A 17337-nucleotide genomic window follows, 5' to 3' on the forward strand; every position below is an offset into this window, starting at 1 on the left:
ATTCATGGAAAAAAAAAATTATTTTTCAACAGTATTTTTTTTGTGTGAATATTTTGTGATGTAGCTTTATACACGTTAATGTGGTTGCTGTAGTGTAATTGCATGATCTTTAACTTACACTGCAGATTTGCATTGTGTTTAGTGACATAGTTTGCTAACACACTGTGGATGACGAATGGAACGAGATGTTTTTATTTTTTTATGCATCTCGGTGCAGCTTCTTTATGGTCATATGCTGTCCATATTCGGGCGGCTGAATGTAATGGTTCTGGCCTGGCTTTCTGATGGCAAAAGCAGAACTTTCCTGTGCAATGACCACTTAAGGTCTCCATTGGAGGCACATGTGAAAGGGTGACAACCCATTAGAGCAATTAGGAGGCAAGGACAGAGCATTGTCACCCCATAACAGGAAGTGGCTGAACCAGAATTTTCATGGTAAAATTACAAGGTAATATTCTAATGGAAATGTAACTTTAAAAAGCTTAAAGAATAAGCTCACCTTTGGTAAAATGTTATATTTAGTGTATAAAATGTAACCGATTACACTGTTCAACAAATTTTTATTTTTTGCCAGTTTTGGAAACAAAAGGATCCATTTCTTAATGAATTTCACATTCTGTGTTCAAATATAACAATGAAATTTGTCAATTGGCTCTAGTTTTTCTGTAAACGGAAAGTTTTCTACTATAGGCGTAATGACTACATAATGCACAATAATTATATAGATAGATTTCTTTCCACAAATATAAAGCAAGTGATATTGACTACATAACAAAGCCTAAATGGCATAATATATTGCATAGGATTACCAAGAAAAATTATAGCCATAAGCGAAGTTGAATCATTTTAATACTTAGGATTCTCACTAGTTTTGTCTTCAGTTTGTGTCGGTTTTGCTTCTCTTGGCTTTTCTCTTGTATTCGAGGAAAGGGCTATCTCTTACAACTGCACGTGACTACACGCTTCAGGTTCTTCCTCACTTGACTCAACCACGAAGGATTCTGGTGCTTTAGGAATTGGTAGCCCCTCTCCATGAGGAACTGGACGTATTGCCGATGGAATATTTGGATAGTGCACAGATAACTTTTTCTTCTTATTTAGCCCTTTTACAATTGGAGGCACCATACAAAAGTAACAATTACTAACATGATCTGTTGGCTCTCTCCAAATCATTGGCACAGCGAAAGGCATAGATGCCTTTTTTCCATTCAACCATTGCTCCAGTGCCGTCCCACAAGAATTGCAGCATATATGTGGTGCCCAGCTCTTGTCCTGGTCTCCTATCTTGCAGCCAAAATACAAGTTGTAGGCTTTCTTAATCATTCCTGTTATCCTCCTTTTTTGTGAGATAAAAGTTATTTCACCGCAGATATAGCAGAAATTATCTGCTTTATTCACACAAGTTCGAGGCATTACTGAGTAGCCTATATAAGCATAAAACGAAATGTAAAGACGCTGTCGAACTACAATCAGCTACAGATACTGCAGCTTTTATGCAGTGAAGTGATGCAATCAAAGGCTAATATTGCATCATCTCAGTATACATGCAATTTTCTATTGGTCACCAGTATCAATTGCGCAATATGCAGCTGAAGTTGCATCATAATTTTGAATGGCTTACGTCATTAGATGGGTGAATATATCATGGAAACTAGAGCCAATCAACATTTTTTAGGGTCATTTTTGTTTTCAGCACCCCAAAATTATGTAAGATTAGCTAATTTTATGCCCAAAACTTTTTACCTGTTGAACAGTGTTATCAAAGAACAGGTGCCTGCGCCCTTCCGATCCACTTCTTTAAAAGAATGAACTATAACCACCGTCTGCAATTATGGCTGATGGCTTGTAGTTCTCAATGAACTACAAGCATGCTGGTGAGCGCTCTGGTAGTCCGTTGATCTTCCTGCTCTCAGGCAACTGCCTGCCCATACGAGGTACAGGCAAACGGCTAAGCAGAGAGTCTGCAAGAGCCTGAGATTGCACCAACGATCTGCTGATCACTGATGCAATGCTCTACAGGCTCCTTTTGGGGGAAAAAAATGCATTTTTTTGCCTTCAAAAATATGTGCATTTATTATTGTATTAAATGGTGAACTTATTCTTTAAAGTCCAACGCAAGGAAAATTGAAATTGGTCCTTTTCAGTGGGGCTGAGGGTTAATAGCTCATTTTGTCTGGCACAGAGGAGAACCCATTTTACTTACCTGATCCTCTGTTCCTCCAGCAGACAGTGCTTCCCTATTCACTCTGGCAGTGAACTGTCCCTCGGCATCAGCATGTCCAGTGCAGGGCTAAGGACCTTGCTTTGGTCTTGATGATGTTGGGACCTTAGACCACCAGAGAGTGGGGGAGAGGAAGCTGCAGTAACTGGTCTAGCTGCGGGGAAGAACAGGTAAGTAAATCTTTGTTTTGTTCCACTAGATCAAAATGAGCAAGTAACCCTTGCAGTGCAGGGATAATTGTTTAGTTGCTAGGAGTTGGGCTTTAAACATGACTTTTGAAATTACATTAATATTTTTAAAATGAAATTAAATGTCATTAAAATATCATATAAGCTTAAACATATAATAACGTAACTTAAAAAAAAATATATATATATATCTCTTAGATTGTAAGCCCCAAGGAGTAGGACCCTCCTAACCCTCTTCTATTGAACTGTATTGTTGCTATATTGTGTTGTAGATTTGTAAAGCGCTGAGCAAACTGTTGGCACTATATAAATCCTGTATAATAATATTTATATATATATATATATATATATATATATATTTTTTATATATATATATATATATATATATATATATATATATATATATATATATATATATATATATATATTTTTATATATATATATATATATATATATATATATATATTTTTTTTTTATATATATATATATATATATATTTTTTTTTTTTTATATATATATATATATATATTTTTTTTTTTATATATATATATATATATACACACACACAGTTGTGTTCAAAATAATAGCAGTCAGACATCACTAACCTGATCAATCACTGTTTTTGGTAGAAATGATATTTCTACATGGCAAATAATTTACTAGCAGGTGTAGTAGAGTAATAGAAATCCAACAGACCCAACAGTCATGACCTGCATGCTGCTGATTCTGTGTAATTGAATCACTAATTGAAAGGGGCATGTTCAAAATAATAGCAGTGTGGAGTTCTATTAGTGGGGTCATTCATTCTTTGAAAAACAGGTGGCAATTATTGCCCTTATTTAAGGAAGGAAGGCAGCAAATGTTGTACATGCTGGTTACAGTGCATTTCTCTCTGAAATTCTGAGGAAAATGGGTCGTTCCAGACATTGTTCAGAAGAACAGCGTACCTTGATTAAAAAGTTGATTGGAGAGGGGAAAACATATAAAGAAGTGTAGAAAATGATAGGCTGCTCAGCTAAAATGATCGCAAATGCTTTAAAATGGCAACCAAAATCTGAAAGACGTGGAAGAAAGCGAAAAACTACCATTCGAATGGATAGAAGAATAGCCAAAATGGCAAGGACTCAGCCAACAATCAGCTCCAGGAAGATGAAAGGTCTAAAGTTCCCTGTGAGTATTGTTACAATTAGAAGACGCCTATGTGAAGCCAAGCTATCTGCAAGAAGCCCCCGCAAAGTCCCACTGTTGAAAAAAAGACGTGCCGAAGAGGTTACAATTTGCCAAAGAGCACATTGACTGGCCTAAAGAGAAATGGTGCAACATTTTGTGGACTGATGAAAGTAAGATTGTTCTTTTTGGGTCTAGTGGCCGGAGACAGTTTGTCAAACGACCCCCAAACACTGAATTCAAGCCACAGTACACTGTGAAGACAGTGAAGCATGGTTGCGCAAGCATCATGATATGGGGATGTTTCTCATACTACGGTGTTGGGCCTATTTATCGCATACCAGGGATCCTGGATGAGTTTGAATACATCAGAATACTTGAAGAGGTCATGCTGCCTTATGCTGAAGAGGAAATGCCCTTGAAATGGGTGTTCCAACAAGACAACGACCCCAAACACACCAGTAAACGTGCAACATCTTGATTCCAGACCAACAAGATTGACGTTATGAAGTGGCCAGCCCAATCCCCGGATCTTAATCCAATAGAAAACTTGTGGGGTGACATCAAAAATGCAGTTTCTGAGGCAAAACCAAGAAATAGAGAAGAACTGTGGAATGTAGTCCAATATCCTGGGCTGGAATACCTGTTCACAGGTGCCAGAAGTTGGTTGACTCCATGCAACACAGATGTACAGCAGTTCTCAGAAACAGTGCTTATACAACTAAATATTAATCCTTTCAAAGGAAAGCAAAATCTTCAAACATTTTTCAGTTTCTATAGTGAATGTTTGCGTTTGTAAAGAAGAATACAAACACTGCTATTTTTTTGAACAGTCTAATATTCACTTTTCTTCAATTTCTTTAGAAGAACAACACAAGTTTGATATATTGTTCTTCATGTTTTGATTTGGAATAGAATGTGTAGTGTTCCCAATGCATTTGTGTGTATGGAAATAAAAGCTATTAGAAGGATTTTGAGCTTTATTCACTTTTTTCAACACACTGCTATTATTTTGAACACAACTGTGTGTGTGTGTGTGTGTGTGTATATATATAATGTAATGTTTTGGGTTTTTTTTTTTTTTTTTTTTTTTTAACATCTGCAGCTTTTGCTGAAAAAAAAAAATGTTGATCCTGCCATGAAAGACCTTGTTCAAGTACTTCCTGTTAAGAGTGACAACACCCGTCTCCCAGGTGCACTCTTATGTTGCCAGGCTTTCACATTGGATACTACAGTGGCCATTTCAACACACATCACCTGAGAATGGCAGCAGTGAAAAGTCACCTTCCCTGTCAGACAGGGCAGTGCTGTGTGTCAGAGCTGTGTAAATCTCAGCTGTATGCTAAAATGCTCTGTTTCCGCATGCAGGCTGGTGTCCACTTTGCCAGGCGGTGAGGGAGTAGTGCAATGAGTTGTTAAACCACATTGTTTACTCTTTTTTTTTATTTATTTTTTTTTTTTTAAATAACTTTATTAAGCGAGTGCAAAGTTATGGTTCAGGTCTCAGTGCAGTGAACTTCTGTTCCACTCAATGCGCTATGGGAAAATGCAGCAGTCCGTATTTTGCTACACTGCAAATCAAACAAGTGCTGTAGTGATGGGGCACATAGAAAACACTCATTTTCTATGTGCCCTTTTTTGCTGATCAGATGCAGACAAACACCAATCAGGGCACATACTGTGATCGGGTCCTTATATTAACCTTCATATTTGTCATCAGTACCAATGAGCCCGGGGACTTTTTGGCTGATTGCATAGCACTTCATCCTGAAGTTTTTGTAGTATTTTTACTTTCAATTTTTACCCTTTAAATCAGAGCCGTGTCCCTGAACTGTATAGCTGCAATGCAGCAGGCGTGATGGGAAAGGAACACTTTTGGTAGAGACGGAAGGTCAGCTACAACATAGAAGTTTGTTGACAACTGAAAACACAATTGGGAGCGATACACATTGTCGTCCTTCCGGCAAATAATTGAGGTCTATGGAATGTTTCGACACATAAGTCATCACATTCACGTACTGCCAAGTAATTCCCTTCTCCGATCTCAATATGCTTTAATCCTTCTGTACTAACATCCAATGCAGACGGCTGAACGCAACTTTCATCTACTCTGGAGGTTGACATACTAACATGGACATCTCAAGTATGCTCTAGAGATCCCATATGGTCCATATGGCTGGCCCCTACTCATCTAAGATGCGAGGGCTGTTACCAAACACAGTTGTTTATAGAAGTAGGCAGCAGCTTATGTGGTTGTAAGCGATTACTGGGATAGATTGCAACTCTGGTGAGCTGTGATACTTAGTTTAGCAGTGGTGGAAATGATCATCAACTGTTACATGATTAAAGGTACCTTTTGGGAAAAAAACCCTCTAAACACTTTTAATATCGCAGATTGTTTGTTTTTATTTCATCTTAGAAACTTTTAAAATAGGTTTCAAGCAGTATTAATCCCAAAAGCAAACATTTCTTATTGCAGCTTACCAATTCTTAGATGTGGTGGCTGCATTAGTTTTCTTTTTTAGGCGATCCAGCCAGCAAGTTTGTTGTTTGTCAAAAGAGCAAACTCTCCAGCAGAATGTATCCGTTACAGGGATGAGACAAACCATTTACTACTGATCTGGGTGCTTACAATGATCATCTCTTAATTTTTATATAAAATCTTTATTCCAAAAGGAAAAAAAACATTGCTGTAACTGCTTATAAATTGTGACCTGGAGCTTGGCTTCTATTTGTTAGTGTATTTAAATCTGCTAGTACATCTAACCCCAGATTAATAATGCTCCTGTCCAAAGGTGCCCCTCATCCAGAGTGAAGGCACTCTAATACAGGAGGTGTGTTACTGGTCAGATCACCAGATGAATACAGAGAGGGGGGAAAAAGCAAAAGAAAACGAATACAGCCACCACATCTAATGATTGGCAAGCTGCAATAGATTACATTTTTTGGGGGGTTTTTAATTTAATACGGCTTTAAAGAACTGCCTTCAAAGGGAGAGTGTCTGGTACACACATGCATCAGTTCTTAAAGTGATTGTAAAAAAAATAAGATCAGGCGGGTTTAAAGTGCAAGTACCTGGAGGAACCTCTACGTATCTGCAAAGAGCTTTCAGTGGCCCAATTGCCAGGCCATTCTGGACAAAGCTTTGATAGTGACAGTGCCATCGGTCTTCTAGCTCCCACACATTCCTACAGGAAAGTTAGGCAGTCGGCCATAGTGAATATCCAATGGGAAAGTGGAAGAGAAAGGATGGGTAAGATATATACCAGTGGACAAAATACAATTCCTCCTGCGCTTCAGGACCCAGGCCGGTGGCGAGTAGGTGAAATCAAACCCAAACGAAACGACCACCAGAGCATGAAAGGTCGTGCAGCTCCAAAACAAGGCTGGGGAAACCCGAGCAATACTGCAAACGCTGACGCGTTTCGAAGGTCGTACCTTCTTCCTCAGAGCTGTACTGAGTGTCTACCCCCATGATGGGATTCGCGCTGGCCTCTTGTCTCTGAAGTCCCTTGGAGGACTTGCATGCCTGTTTTTATTTGCTGTTTGTGAGTACCATTCTTTTACTAAATAAATTTTGGTTACTGAGGTAATGCGCAAGGTTGGTGCGCTTCTTGTTTTTTTCACTTTGCAGTAAGATATATACCACTACGTGGAAGTGTCGGAGCTTTGCCTGTTCAGGACAGTGGAAAACACATGGACCAGGAATGTGCTAGCTACTGAGCCATTGGGGGGGAATTACTAAAGACACATAGACTGTGTACTGTGCAGTTGCTCCAATGCTTAGTAAATGAAATTAAACTTCCGTTTACAAAGAATACCCAATCACATGAAAGGAAAATGAAACAAAAAATAGCTTTTTTGCTTGCACATGATTGGATGATGGAAGTCAGCAGAGCTTCACCCCCCAATTACTAAGCTCTGGAGCAACTGCACTTGCAACTTGCACAGTCTATTTGCCTTTAGTAAATTCACCCCATTGTGTTTACTTTGATAGTATACACTTGTGGATGTGCTAATGCCAGTCACTAGAATTGTTCCAATTGCCCATGCATGTGTTATACTTGGCCCAACTACATGTGTCTCTTGTCCTTCACCACTGGATTCAAGCTAAGAATGTTACTTGATCCAAGTGTTTTTATAGTAGGGTGTTGTCTGCCATCTCTGAAATGCATTGCCTTTTACTTATAATCAATATTGTGAATTTTTGAATTGGATTTCAATTCAAAACTTTTTTTTTCATTGGCACCCTGAACACATACACGGATGGGCACAACTCTGCTGTTCATTAGATTGCCACCCAAACTGCCACACAAGTTGGCTACCTAACCTGCGGCAGAGCACCCGCTACTGTTATGCTAAGTTAAAGTAGAACTACAAGCAAATATTTTTCTTTCATTTTGGATAGAGTTAGAGTGGGTAATACCTTGTGTTCCATTGGGGAGATATCCCTTTTCTTCCTGTCCCATATCCAAAATAGGAATCCCTCCAAAGTGATTAAATCCCTGAACCAGTGTCCCCGTTGGAAGATATCCCCTCTATTACTGTTCTGGGGACAACCCAAAAGTTTGGATTTTTTTTCACTGATCAGGGTATACAGGGTATCAGGGGGAACCTTCCCTCTATCCAAAACTGGAAAAAAAAAGTTTATCCTTTAGTTCTATTATAGGTTTGTTATTTGCATGAAATGACCATCTTCCAGACATCTATTACTTCTGATGTAACCCCAGAGGTACCTGGCCTTTGACATACTGCTGGAGCTTGCACAGTCAGCTGACCTGGAGAACTAGACCTGTATAATGCATACCTGTCAGTGTAAACACCCATGCTTTCAAGGTTTATAGCCATGACCCACACAAAGATGAATATCTGCTTCTGCAGGCTGTGGGTTGGACATAGAAATTAAAAAGTTATATATTGTATTGTAATGCCTAAAACAGGAGGCCATGCCCCGTTCATGGGCTGTAGCACCATAAAGCAGTGGTAGTGATCATAAAAGTATGAAGGATACCATACTTGCTTTGCTCTATCTTATTGCAATAAAAATTTAAAAATTCTGTCCTGAGGTGGGGGGGGGGGGGGATTTGGTGTAAAAAAAATATGGATGCAGAAATGCATGGTACAGACAGGGAACAGTGTGAAATGAGTTGCAATCAAATAAATATTCATTTTAAATTATCTTATGAACTGCTCCTTTTATAGTGGTGAGATAAAAACACTAGATTGAAATGGTTGTAAACCTCAGACATGAAATATGAACAAAGCATATCCCTCTATAGTGTGTACTTGTCTCAATTCAGAGCATTAAGTGTCATCCGTGTCTGCTGCTTCCTTCCTCTGCTATCAGCATGAGTCTCTTCTGAGAAATTTTCCTGACACCAAGAGAAAAAATGGGAAGGGACCTCCAGCAGATTGACAGGTTCAGCTCTGTTCCTGTGAGCTGTGTGAAGAGGGGTGCGTCTCTTCCCACCAATCAGCTCTCAGAGCTCTCTCCACTGATGTAACTTCAGCTCTCCATCCCCTACTGATGTAGGGAAAATACGGCTGTAGGCAAACAGGTACAACTTATGTAGGAGGATTTGTTTAATCTCTGTGTATCACCTGAGGCCAGTCACTTCACTGGGTATATGTAAGGGTTTGCGACCACTTAAAAACATGACCCTATAAGATATGCTCCTCTGTCAAGTGAAAAAAGACACATAAGTGGCGTATCCATTGCAGACTTTTTGTTAACACAAAGGATACTAGTCTGTGTGTAAAGTGACACCTTCTTTTGCTTTGTGAGGAGTTCCATTATGCGCTGATTTACCTGAAATTCGGGTGCCAAGATTTTTATGTATTTTTTTTTTTTAAACCACTATGATGATGAACTGCTTTAAATATATTTTTTTTTGGTGTACTAGCTATCTAATGAAGTACTTCTATTTCTAAAATTGATGTTCAGAAACTGAACTGTCAATTAAGCTTTAGCTAGTCCAATCTACTAAAATAGGTTAACCAGTTAATTAAAATATCTGCAGTTCTTTTTGAACTTGATTAGTGAACTTAGATAAAAAATTAGCAAAATAATTTACCATTGATTTATCCATTCTCTAAGGCTACTGATACTTAGTCTTGTAATAACAAACTTAATTTTGTGATCTTTTTGCCATTTAATTAATTAGCTGAAAATTTAACAATATAATAGAGCTTAGCTGTATACAGATGAATTTAAAAAAATGCTTAATTAAAAGACAACTCGTTCTCGGGTCATGTTTATCAGATATCAGCAGTTGCTGTAGATTAAAATTAAAAGAAAAAAAAAATAAAAGGTAAATTGAATTTCAAAAAATTGCAGGGAAAAAAAGAATGGAAAACAAATCATAAAATTATGGGTCATTCTATCATTTGGCTTCTTCCAAAATTAGAATTAATGTTTCTTAGGAAATGTTTATGACTGGCATCTGTTTAATTGACACAACTGCAGAGGTGACTTTGCATTGATCCATATATGTTATTTGTGTCTGAAGTTTTAAATCTTAAATTTTTCTTCACTTAAAACTAGAGCATATCCTAAAGCTGAATAAAAGACAAAATAATAGATACATTTCACATAATATTATTATAAGTGAATATTATAAAATATTACTATATAATAATTATGTAATTTAATCATGTAATAAAAATAATATAAAATGAATAAAAGACACATTTTACACAGGGGGGGTGGGGGGGAGAATCTGCTTGCTCAGAGAGGGATCTGTCCACTGATCCTCCACTAAGCAGAGCAGAGCAGGTAGATGACAGGTCCGTGTCCGCTCCGCAGACATATGCAGAGCAGACACAGGCACATCAGATTTAAACGGACCGCCTGTCTGCCGATCTGATCTGCCCGGACAGAGGGGAACGGATCCCTCATCCACCTGTTTGTAGTGGATCGGATTGGATGTAAGTGGGTGTAAATGGACGCATCTGTTTACAACCACCACTCCATAGAGGAGAATGGAGGGTCCGCCTGAGAAACAGACAGGTGGGCCAGATCGGACCGCTAGTGTGAAAAGGGGTATTTTGCGGTTCAGTATTGAATATATTAAATGCAAGCAGTATAAGCACCTTAATTAGACGTATTATCAGCCTCTTGCAGTTGATTCTACAACAGATCTACATCAACGTATACAGACATCCCTGGACCTTCTGATATTAGAAAAAAAACTGATTGTCCAGGCTGCATTTTCCCAGATAGTTGCTGTTGTCGCTCCCACCCACACCAGTAGATGTACACATGTGCTATCATATGGTAGTTAGATCTTTTGACCACCATCCTATGCCTGGGGGCACCTTGAGACCTGGTAAGCAGCATAGCTTCACTTGGAGCAGCAGACTTATAAGCCACTGGTAGAGAAACACAAGGCAGGAGCTAACTGCCGATGCCAAACGTCGTATGAAGCAGTCTTTTTATCTCATTGTTTAAAGCAGGTAACAATAAATGCTGTAGCAACACCTATGAAGTCAGCATTGCAAAGCCATATATCAATTCTGTTTTCTTTTGTAGCCTGTTTGGAAGCCATCCTCACATCAAGATGACGACCCATCCATAGCAGTTGGTGAGAAGTGGGATCAGGATAGTTCGGACGTATGTGAATTCTGCCAAGCTGTTTTCCCTCCATCTACAAGAGCTGAGGCTGAATTTCTTAGGCATCTAAATTCACACTTTAAAAATTTAATTTAAAGACACTTTGTTGTCCAAAATGTTTTATTTAGTAGTAATACAGATTGGAAAATTGTGTGTAAATGGAATGGACTCTTCCACATATATAATAACCTATAAAAAATTAAATGTTCAATATTTTACTTTTTTTTTTCTTTTTTTTTTTTAAACCCTGCATAATTTTTTATACTTTTTTTTTTTTTCTTTCTCAATTTTTTTTTATTCATGTACATTGTCAGTTCATGTACAGAAGCCAAAAACTGTATTTACAATATTGAATTGTTTAGTGATATTGGCGTATCTGTTATGAAAGTATAATGCTGTGGGGGGTTTTTTTGTTTGTTTTTTTTAATTAGTGGTATTTGGTTAATAGACCATACTGTATATGTGATAATTTATATTATTTTCCTTTAAACAAAAACATTTTTTTCTTGTCAAATGTAAAATTCCCTATTTATAAGGAAAAAGAAAAAAAAACTTCTAGACGCGTAAGTGGCAATCCCCAAATGCAACAAAGCTAACAGCATTCTTATTTTTTAGCACTATAACCTACTTTACGGTCTAAGCTGAACTGCTTCTAGGTATATTTCTTTATTATGGATATGTGATAGGAAATGAATAAAATGTGTTAATTAGGCGCTGATGCAATGAAAAAAGATACTGAAATGTGTTGTTTTTAGAAAAAAAAGTATATATTTTGTGTGCGTATGGGGGGTGTTCTTTGACACATTTAAAATATATTTAAATTCTTTTGTATTATATTTTAGTTATATTGTATAAACTATATGTTTACCTTTTTTAACAATACACCTCAAAAGTAAAAATATTTCATATTTATATTTCTGATAAATATTTTACAAAATCTAGCATTAAAGGGGGATTTTTGGTGCAAATATATATACTGCAATGATTTCTTCATTCTTTTTTGAAAGGAACGTCTATTATAGCAAAGTCTTATGCTTATTTTTTCCTGTTTGATTTATTTTGGCTATATTTATATTGATTCCAGCATCACAAAAGGTTCATTGACATGTAATCTATATCAGGTTTTAAAGTTTATACAGTAGATATCAAATGGTTAAACCAATTATTTAATTATATAAGTCCATATCCTGATCTTGGGAACTTTATCAATTTAAACACAAGTCAGTTTAAGAACAAGTGATCACAGGCCAAAACGAAATCTATATTTTTATCCAGTAATCCAATGTTAATGATCCAATTTTTTAATTATTTTTTATTTTAAATTTTGACAAAGAGGAAATTGTTGCAGTAACTGTTTTTGTCTATGTTTGTTAGAAAATCTTAGATTGTCAAAACGAGGTATTGAAGACTTGCAGAAAAGCCGTGATTGAGATGAAACTGTAGAGATCCATCGGAGATTATCACAATCAAGATTCTAGTTAAAAAGCTGCTTTGCCGCTCAGTGGGCAAAGGCCGAAGCGCTTGGTCTGTTGTGGAGATCCCTATAGTAGCAGTTCCCCGGGGATGTTACACTTCTCCCTAACAACCCTGAGCAGCAAAGCAATCCCACATTATTACTCGGAGAGCAGCAGCTTGTATATCTTCCTTATACCTAGAGACTTTGTTTATTGTGAGATATTCTAGTGAGAACTGTGATACTTCCCAGTGCACCTTTCACTGCCCCTGCTTAAAAGCAAAACTACTAATTACACCACATGTGTAACAAGGAGCCCTCTGCAATCGCAAGTAAACAAAACTGGTTTTGCTGCAGGAAATGCATATTCTGTGAATGCATTCCCAGTTATCAATTGTTCCAAAGCCTCGTACACGCGATGAAAATATCGGATGAATGATCGTCCACTTTTATTTGCATGCTAGTCTCCTATCGAAAAGGAATAGGTTACTGAAGTTACGAAAATTCTCAAAAGACAGAATGCAGCTTCGGAAGTGATGTAATATATTGTTTCCAAGCACGCGTGGTCTTGGTCACTCAATTTTAATTTTTTTGTACAAATACTAATTACACAGAAATCGTTTGTTCTGTTGTCTTACCAGAAACATTTTTGTGCTTGTCCTTTCAGTTATTTTTGCATGAATTGTCTTGATCGGCTCTCAAACTGTGTACTAATGAATAGATTCTCAAACGATTGCTCTAAATGCATTTTTTTCATCTGATATTCTCGTCGTGTGTACTAGGCATTTGTTTAAAGTAGAACTCTAGGCCTGAATTTTAAAAGGGGCGAACAGGCAGGAATTTTACATGCTTTGCCTCTTCTGCATTAAAGTTACTTACCTGCCTGTCCACCCCTGTACGGTGAGCCGCGCACGCTCAGCTCCCTGTACAAATTTGGCAATGCTGAATCTGACAGAGCTCCTGCGCATTTGTGGGAGTGACGTCATCCCCGCCTCGAAAATTACAGCGGCCGGCGATCGAGACCTGGAAGCTGGTCACCCAATGATGTCAGTGGCTGGGCAGGTAGCTCAGGTGTGTCATATTGCTGGATCGGAGGTAAGTATTGTTCCGCTTTATTTATTTATTACAGGTACTTATATAGCGCTGTCAATTTACACAGCAAGTTACATGTATATTTTATACATTCACATCACTCCCTAACGATCAAATAGGGGTGTACAATCTAAGGTCCCTAACTTACATTCATACATACACATACTAGGGCCAACTCAGACAGGAGCCAATTCACCTACCAGCATGTCTTTGGAGTGTGGGAGGAAACCGGAGTACCCAGAGGAAACCCATGCAGGCACAGGGAGAACATACAAACTCCGGGCAGGTGGTGCCGTGGTTGGGATTCAAACCAACAACCCTAGTACTGCCAGGCAGAAGTGCTAACCATTTAGCCACTGTGCTGCTTTAAATACATATGTTTTCTGGATTTTCTTTGCTCCCTTGGAAAAAAAAAGCCTATTTTAATTCTACGCAGATGTACAATACAAGAGTTCATTTTTTGCAGTGTAGAATCTAGATTGCAGTTATGAGCATTGTATTAGTTATTAACCAGCAGCATGTAAATGTCAAAAGGAAAAAAAAGTGTTTATATTTCAGTTTATGGGCATATAGTGTTCCATGGTCCTCAGACAGTATTACGTGCAACAAACGTCAAGCCCAATCGGACCTTCTTTATTACTGCCATGTAATGCAGTCAGGTTGCTTGTGCAGTTATAAATAAGCCACTCTTTTTTTCCTTTTTTAACTGCTGCGGCAAGGGTTAAAATACCCTTTAACCCAAAGAGGTCTTGCTCCGTGAGCAGTGCAGCTTAGTGGAGCAATGTTTGGGGGGTTGTCAGACCACCAACGAGCTGGCTCTGCTGGCTTTGTATGAGAGCAGCAAACGAACTCTCCTACATGATGTGACATTTCGTAGTTAAAGCGGTATTAAAACCAAAAATGTAATCTTTGCAGCTTACCAATTATTAAATGTGATGGCGTCATTCGTTTTCTTTTTTTTTTTACAGCCTGTTCACGCAGTACAGATGCATTCTGAATGCATTTCCACATGCGTGTTTTTGATGCTTTCTGGTGTGTTTTGGATGCGTTCCAGTGCATTTTTTTCCCCTCTTTTTTTCCCCTAAGATACGGACGTCTGTTTTTACTGCATTCCAGTACACTTCAATGCAGAAAAAATGCAACATGTTCTACTTTTTTTCTAGAACTGGGGCACACTGGAACTGACCACACTGGTGTGAACTATGCCACTGGAAACCATATAACTTACTATCCATGTGTTTTTGATGCAGAAACAAAATGCACTGAACTGCATGTGATGTGAACCAGCCCCTGGTGATCTGGCCAATAACACACCTCCTGTATTATACAGATACCACTCTGGATGAGGGAATATTTGGGCAGCAACATTGTACGTTTGGCCAGACTAACACATTTGAAGCCAAACTCCAGCTAATACTTTAGGCCTCTTGCACACTGGCTGTTTTTTTTTCAGCTACTGTTTTTGGCGGGGGGGGTTTTCTGCAGTCAGTAAAATCTTCAGCATGTTATCCTATGTGTTCATGCACACATAGGCTTTAATCAGTGTTTTTTTTGACGGGAGTTTTTTGGCTGGGTTTCTAGAGGAGCTTTTTAGCTGTAAAAACACTGTTAACTCTAACTCTAATGTAGGAGTACTCTGAGCAGAGGCTATATGATGACACTGCCACTGCCATAATGACACGGGGGCAGATCTAGGACAGCCTGGACTCAAGAAAATAAAAAAGACTGCATGATGCTGTCCTTCATTCAACCTGGGAGCCTGGGGACATCTAGTGCCATTAAGGAATTACAATGGGGAACAGCTCCAGACTGAGTGTGAGTTTTGCAGCAAAGTCGGCTTCTTCACCTTTTTTTTTTGAAGGGGGGCGTCTATTAATTTTTATTTTTGGCTTGAGTTGTGCTTCAAATGAGAGGAAATCCATTATAACAACTCCTTTCTTTTTGGTAAAACGTTTTGCTGGGAATTCTAGTCAATGAATGGTTGAAGGGTCAAACACTAAGCCCAAAACCATATTATGGTAGTTTTTCGGATTGTGTGAAAGGGTTGGAGCCTTTTTTTAAACTTTTTATGCCTATGAGCAATTTGTCCTTACTTTCTGGGACAGGAATTATTAGAATAGATAGGAAGAAATTACCCCAAGAAGGATGAAGAACTTCATAGATTTTATGTTCGGCTAAGTTGTGTTTGGAACTCAGGTTAGGTTGCCATCTGTATAGCTATAGAAGACCCAGATGTCTGTAAAAACCTGACAGTTTGTAAACTTTCCCCATTTAGCACAAAACTAAAAATAGAAGAAGTTTTGACTAGGCTTTTCTTGCAGGTTTTTCATTATGAACCAGGAGCAGGTCAAGAGATTTTACTAGAATATGCAATTAAATGTTGGGTCATTAAATGTTGGAGCTGCTGTGTGTCGTTTCCGTTACATAGACTTCCATCTCTGGCCTGGACTAGCAAACAACTACTCTGGAATTTGTCAGATTGACTGGTGTATCCAAATGTCTTGTTAGGTCATTGTCAGCCTCAGCAGGGCTCACACATTTTGCATTTGGGTTCAACAATGGTAGTGGAAGTCCATTAATAGTATATCCCCATCAGACTTGGCATAATGGGGGATATTTACTAAAACCTGGTGCACGCGCAGTTTGGTGCAGCTGTGCATAGTAACCAATCAACTTCTTAGTTTGTGTCAAAGCTTAATGGAACAAGCTGACATTAGATGCTGATTGGTTAGTATGCACAGTTGCACCAGATTCTGTGTGCACCCATTTTAGTAAATCTATCCCAATGTGTTTACATACACAAGTATGGTGGAGTGTATTCTAGGGCTGACTTTGCTCCCAATGTGGTCCTTCAATCACAGTCTAGCATAGTCAACAATTACTTTTTGTTTTATTAAATTATATATTTTTGTCCACTTTTCTTCAAGAGCAAAGCATATTGAATAAATTTAACAATTTTGATATTTTTGTAAAGTTATCCTCCAAAACAATACTATCACAAGCAATAAAAATGAATTACATTATTAAAAAAAAAAAAAAAAAAACAATAAAGGGTTACAGAGGTCTATGTAAATGTCAAAGTCACTAATCTGAGCTAACAATTCAGAGTTCTGGATTTTATTCCTTTGCCATTTTAATGCCGCTATAATAAAAATGTTATTTTATATCCTCAAATCTGGCTGCCATTGACTGTGTCTGTCCCCACTAATGATCAGGAACCAATTTGTTTGGTTCCTGATCATGGTATGGCTGTGTGAGCTACAACAAAGTGATCAGATACAATCTAAGGATTTGTTGGGGAAAAAAAATGTTTTTAACCCATAGAGGCCACTATAGCCCGTAGATGTAATTGTTTAATACAAGTACAGTATTAAATAAAATAACCTAAAACATTTATACATTTTTTGTCAGCTATTTGTTCACAAATACGTTTTACACTTTTTAAGTTGAAGACTGTGTCTCTTTAACCACTAGCAGATCGGTCACTGCCTTTTTACCACTGTAGGGCAATTGTTCTGCACTGGATCAGATACATGTAAGTGATCCACCACCCCGCCTGGGTTGGCATTTGCTATAGCACAAGTTGGTTAGCAGGTCCTGGCCA

General features: G+C 38.0%; 1 protein-coding gene across 3 annotated transcripts in view; it reads left to right on the forward strand.

Moving 5' to 3' along the window:
- Window positions 1–17129, forward strand: part of TANK (TRAF family member associated NFKB activator) — a 124579-nt gene extending 107450 nt beyond the window's left edge. For all 3 annotated transcript variants that reach the window (XM_089659973.1, XM_089659967.1, XM_089659980.1), the window contains exon 10: window positions 11108–17129. In XM_089659973.1, coding sequence (XP_089516099.1) covers window positions 11108–11284 — 177 coding nt within the window. In that variant the 3' untranslated portion in view covers window positions 11285–17129. The remainder of the gene's footprint in view (window positions 1–11107) is intronic.
- The last annotated feature ends 208 nt before the right edge of the window (window positions 17130–17337 follow it).

The sequence above is a fragment of the Staurois parvus genome, unplaced genomic scaffold, assembly GCF_062004578.1.
Source record: "Staurois parvus isolate SC_StPar_1 unplaced genomic scaffold, SC_StPar_1.0 ptg000031l, whole genome shotgun sequence".
Lineage (NCBI taxonomy): Eukaryota > Metazoa > Chordata > Amphibia > Anura > Ranidae > Staurois > Staurois parvus.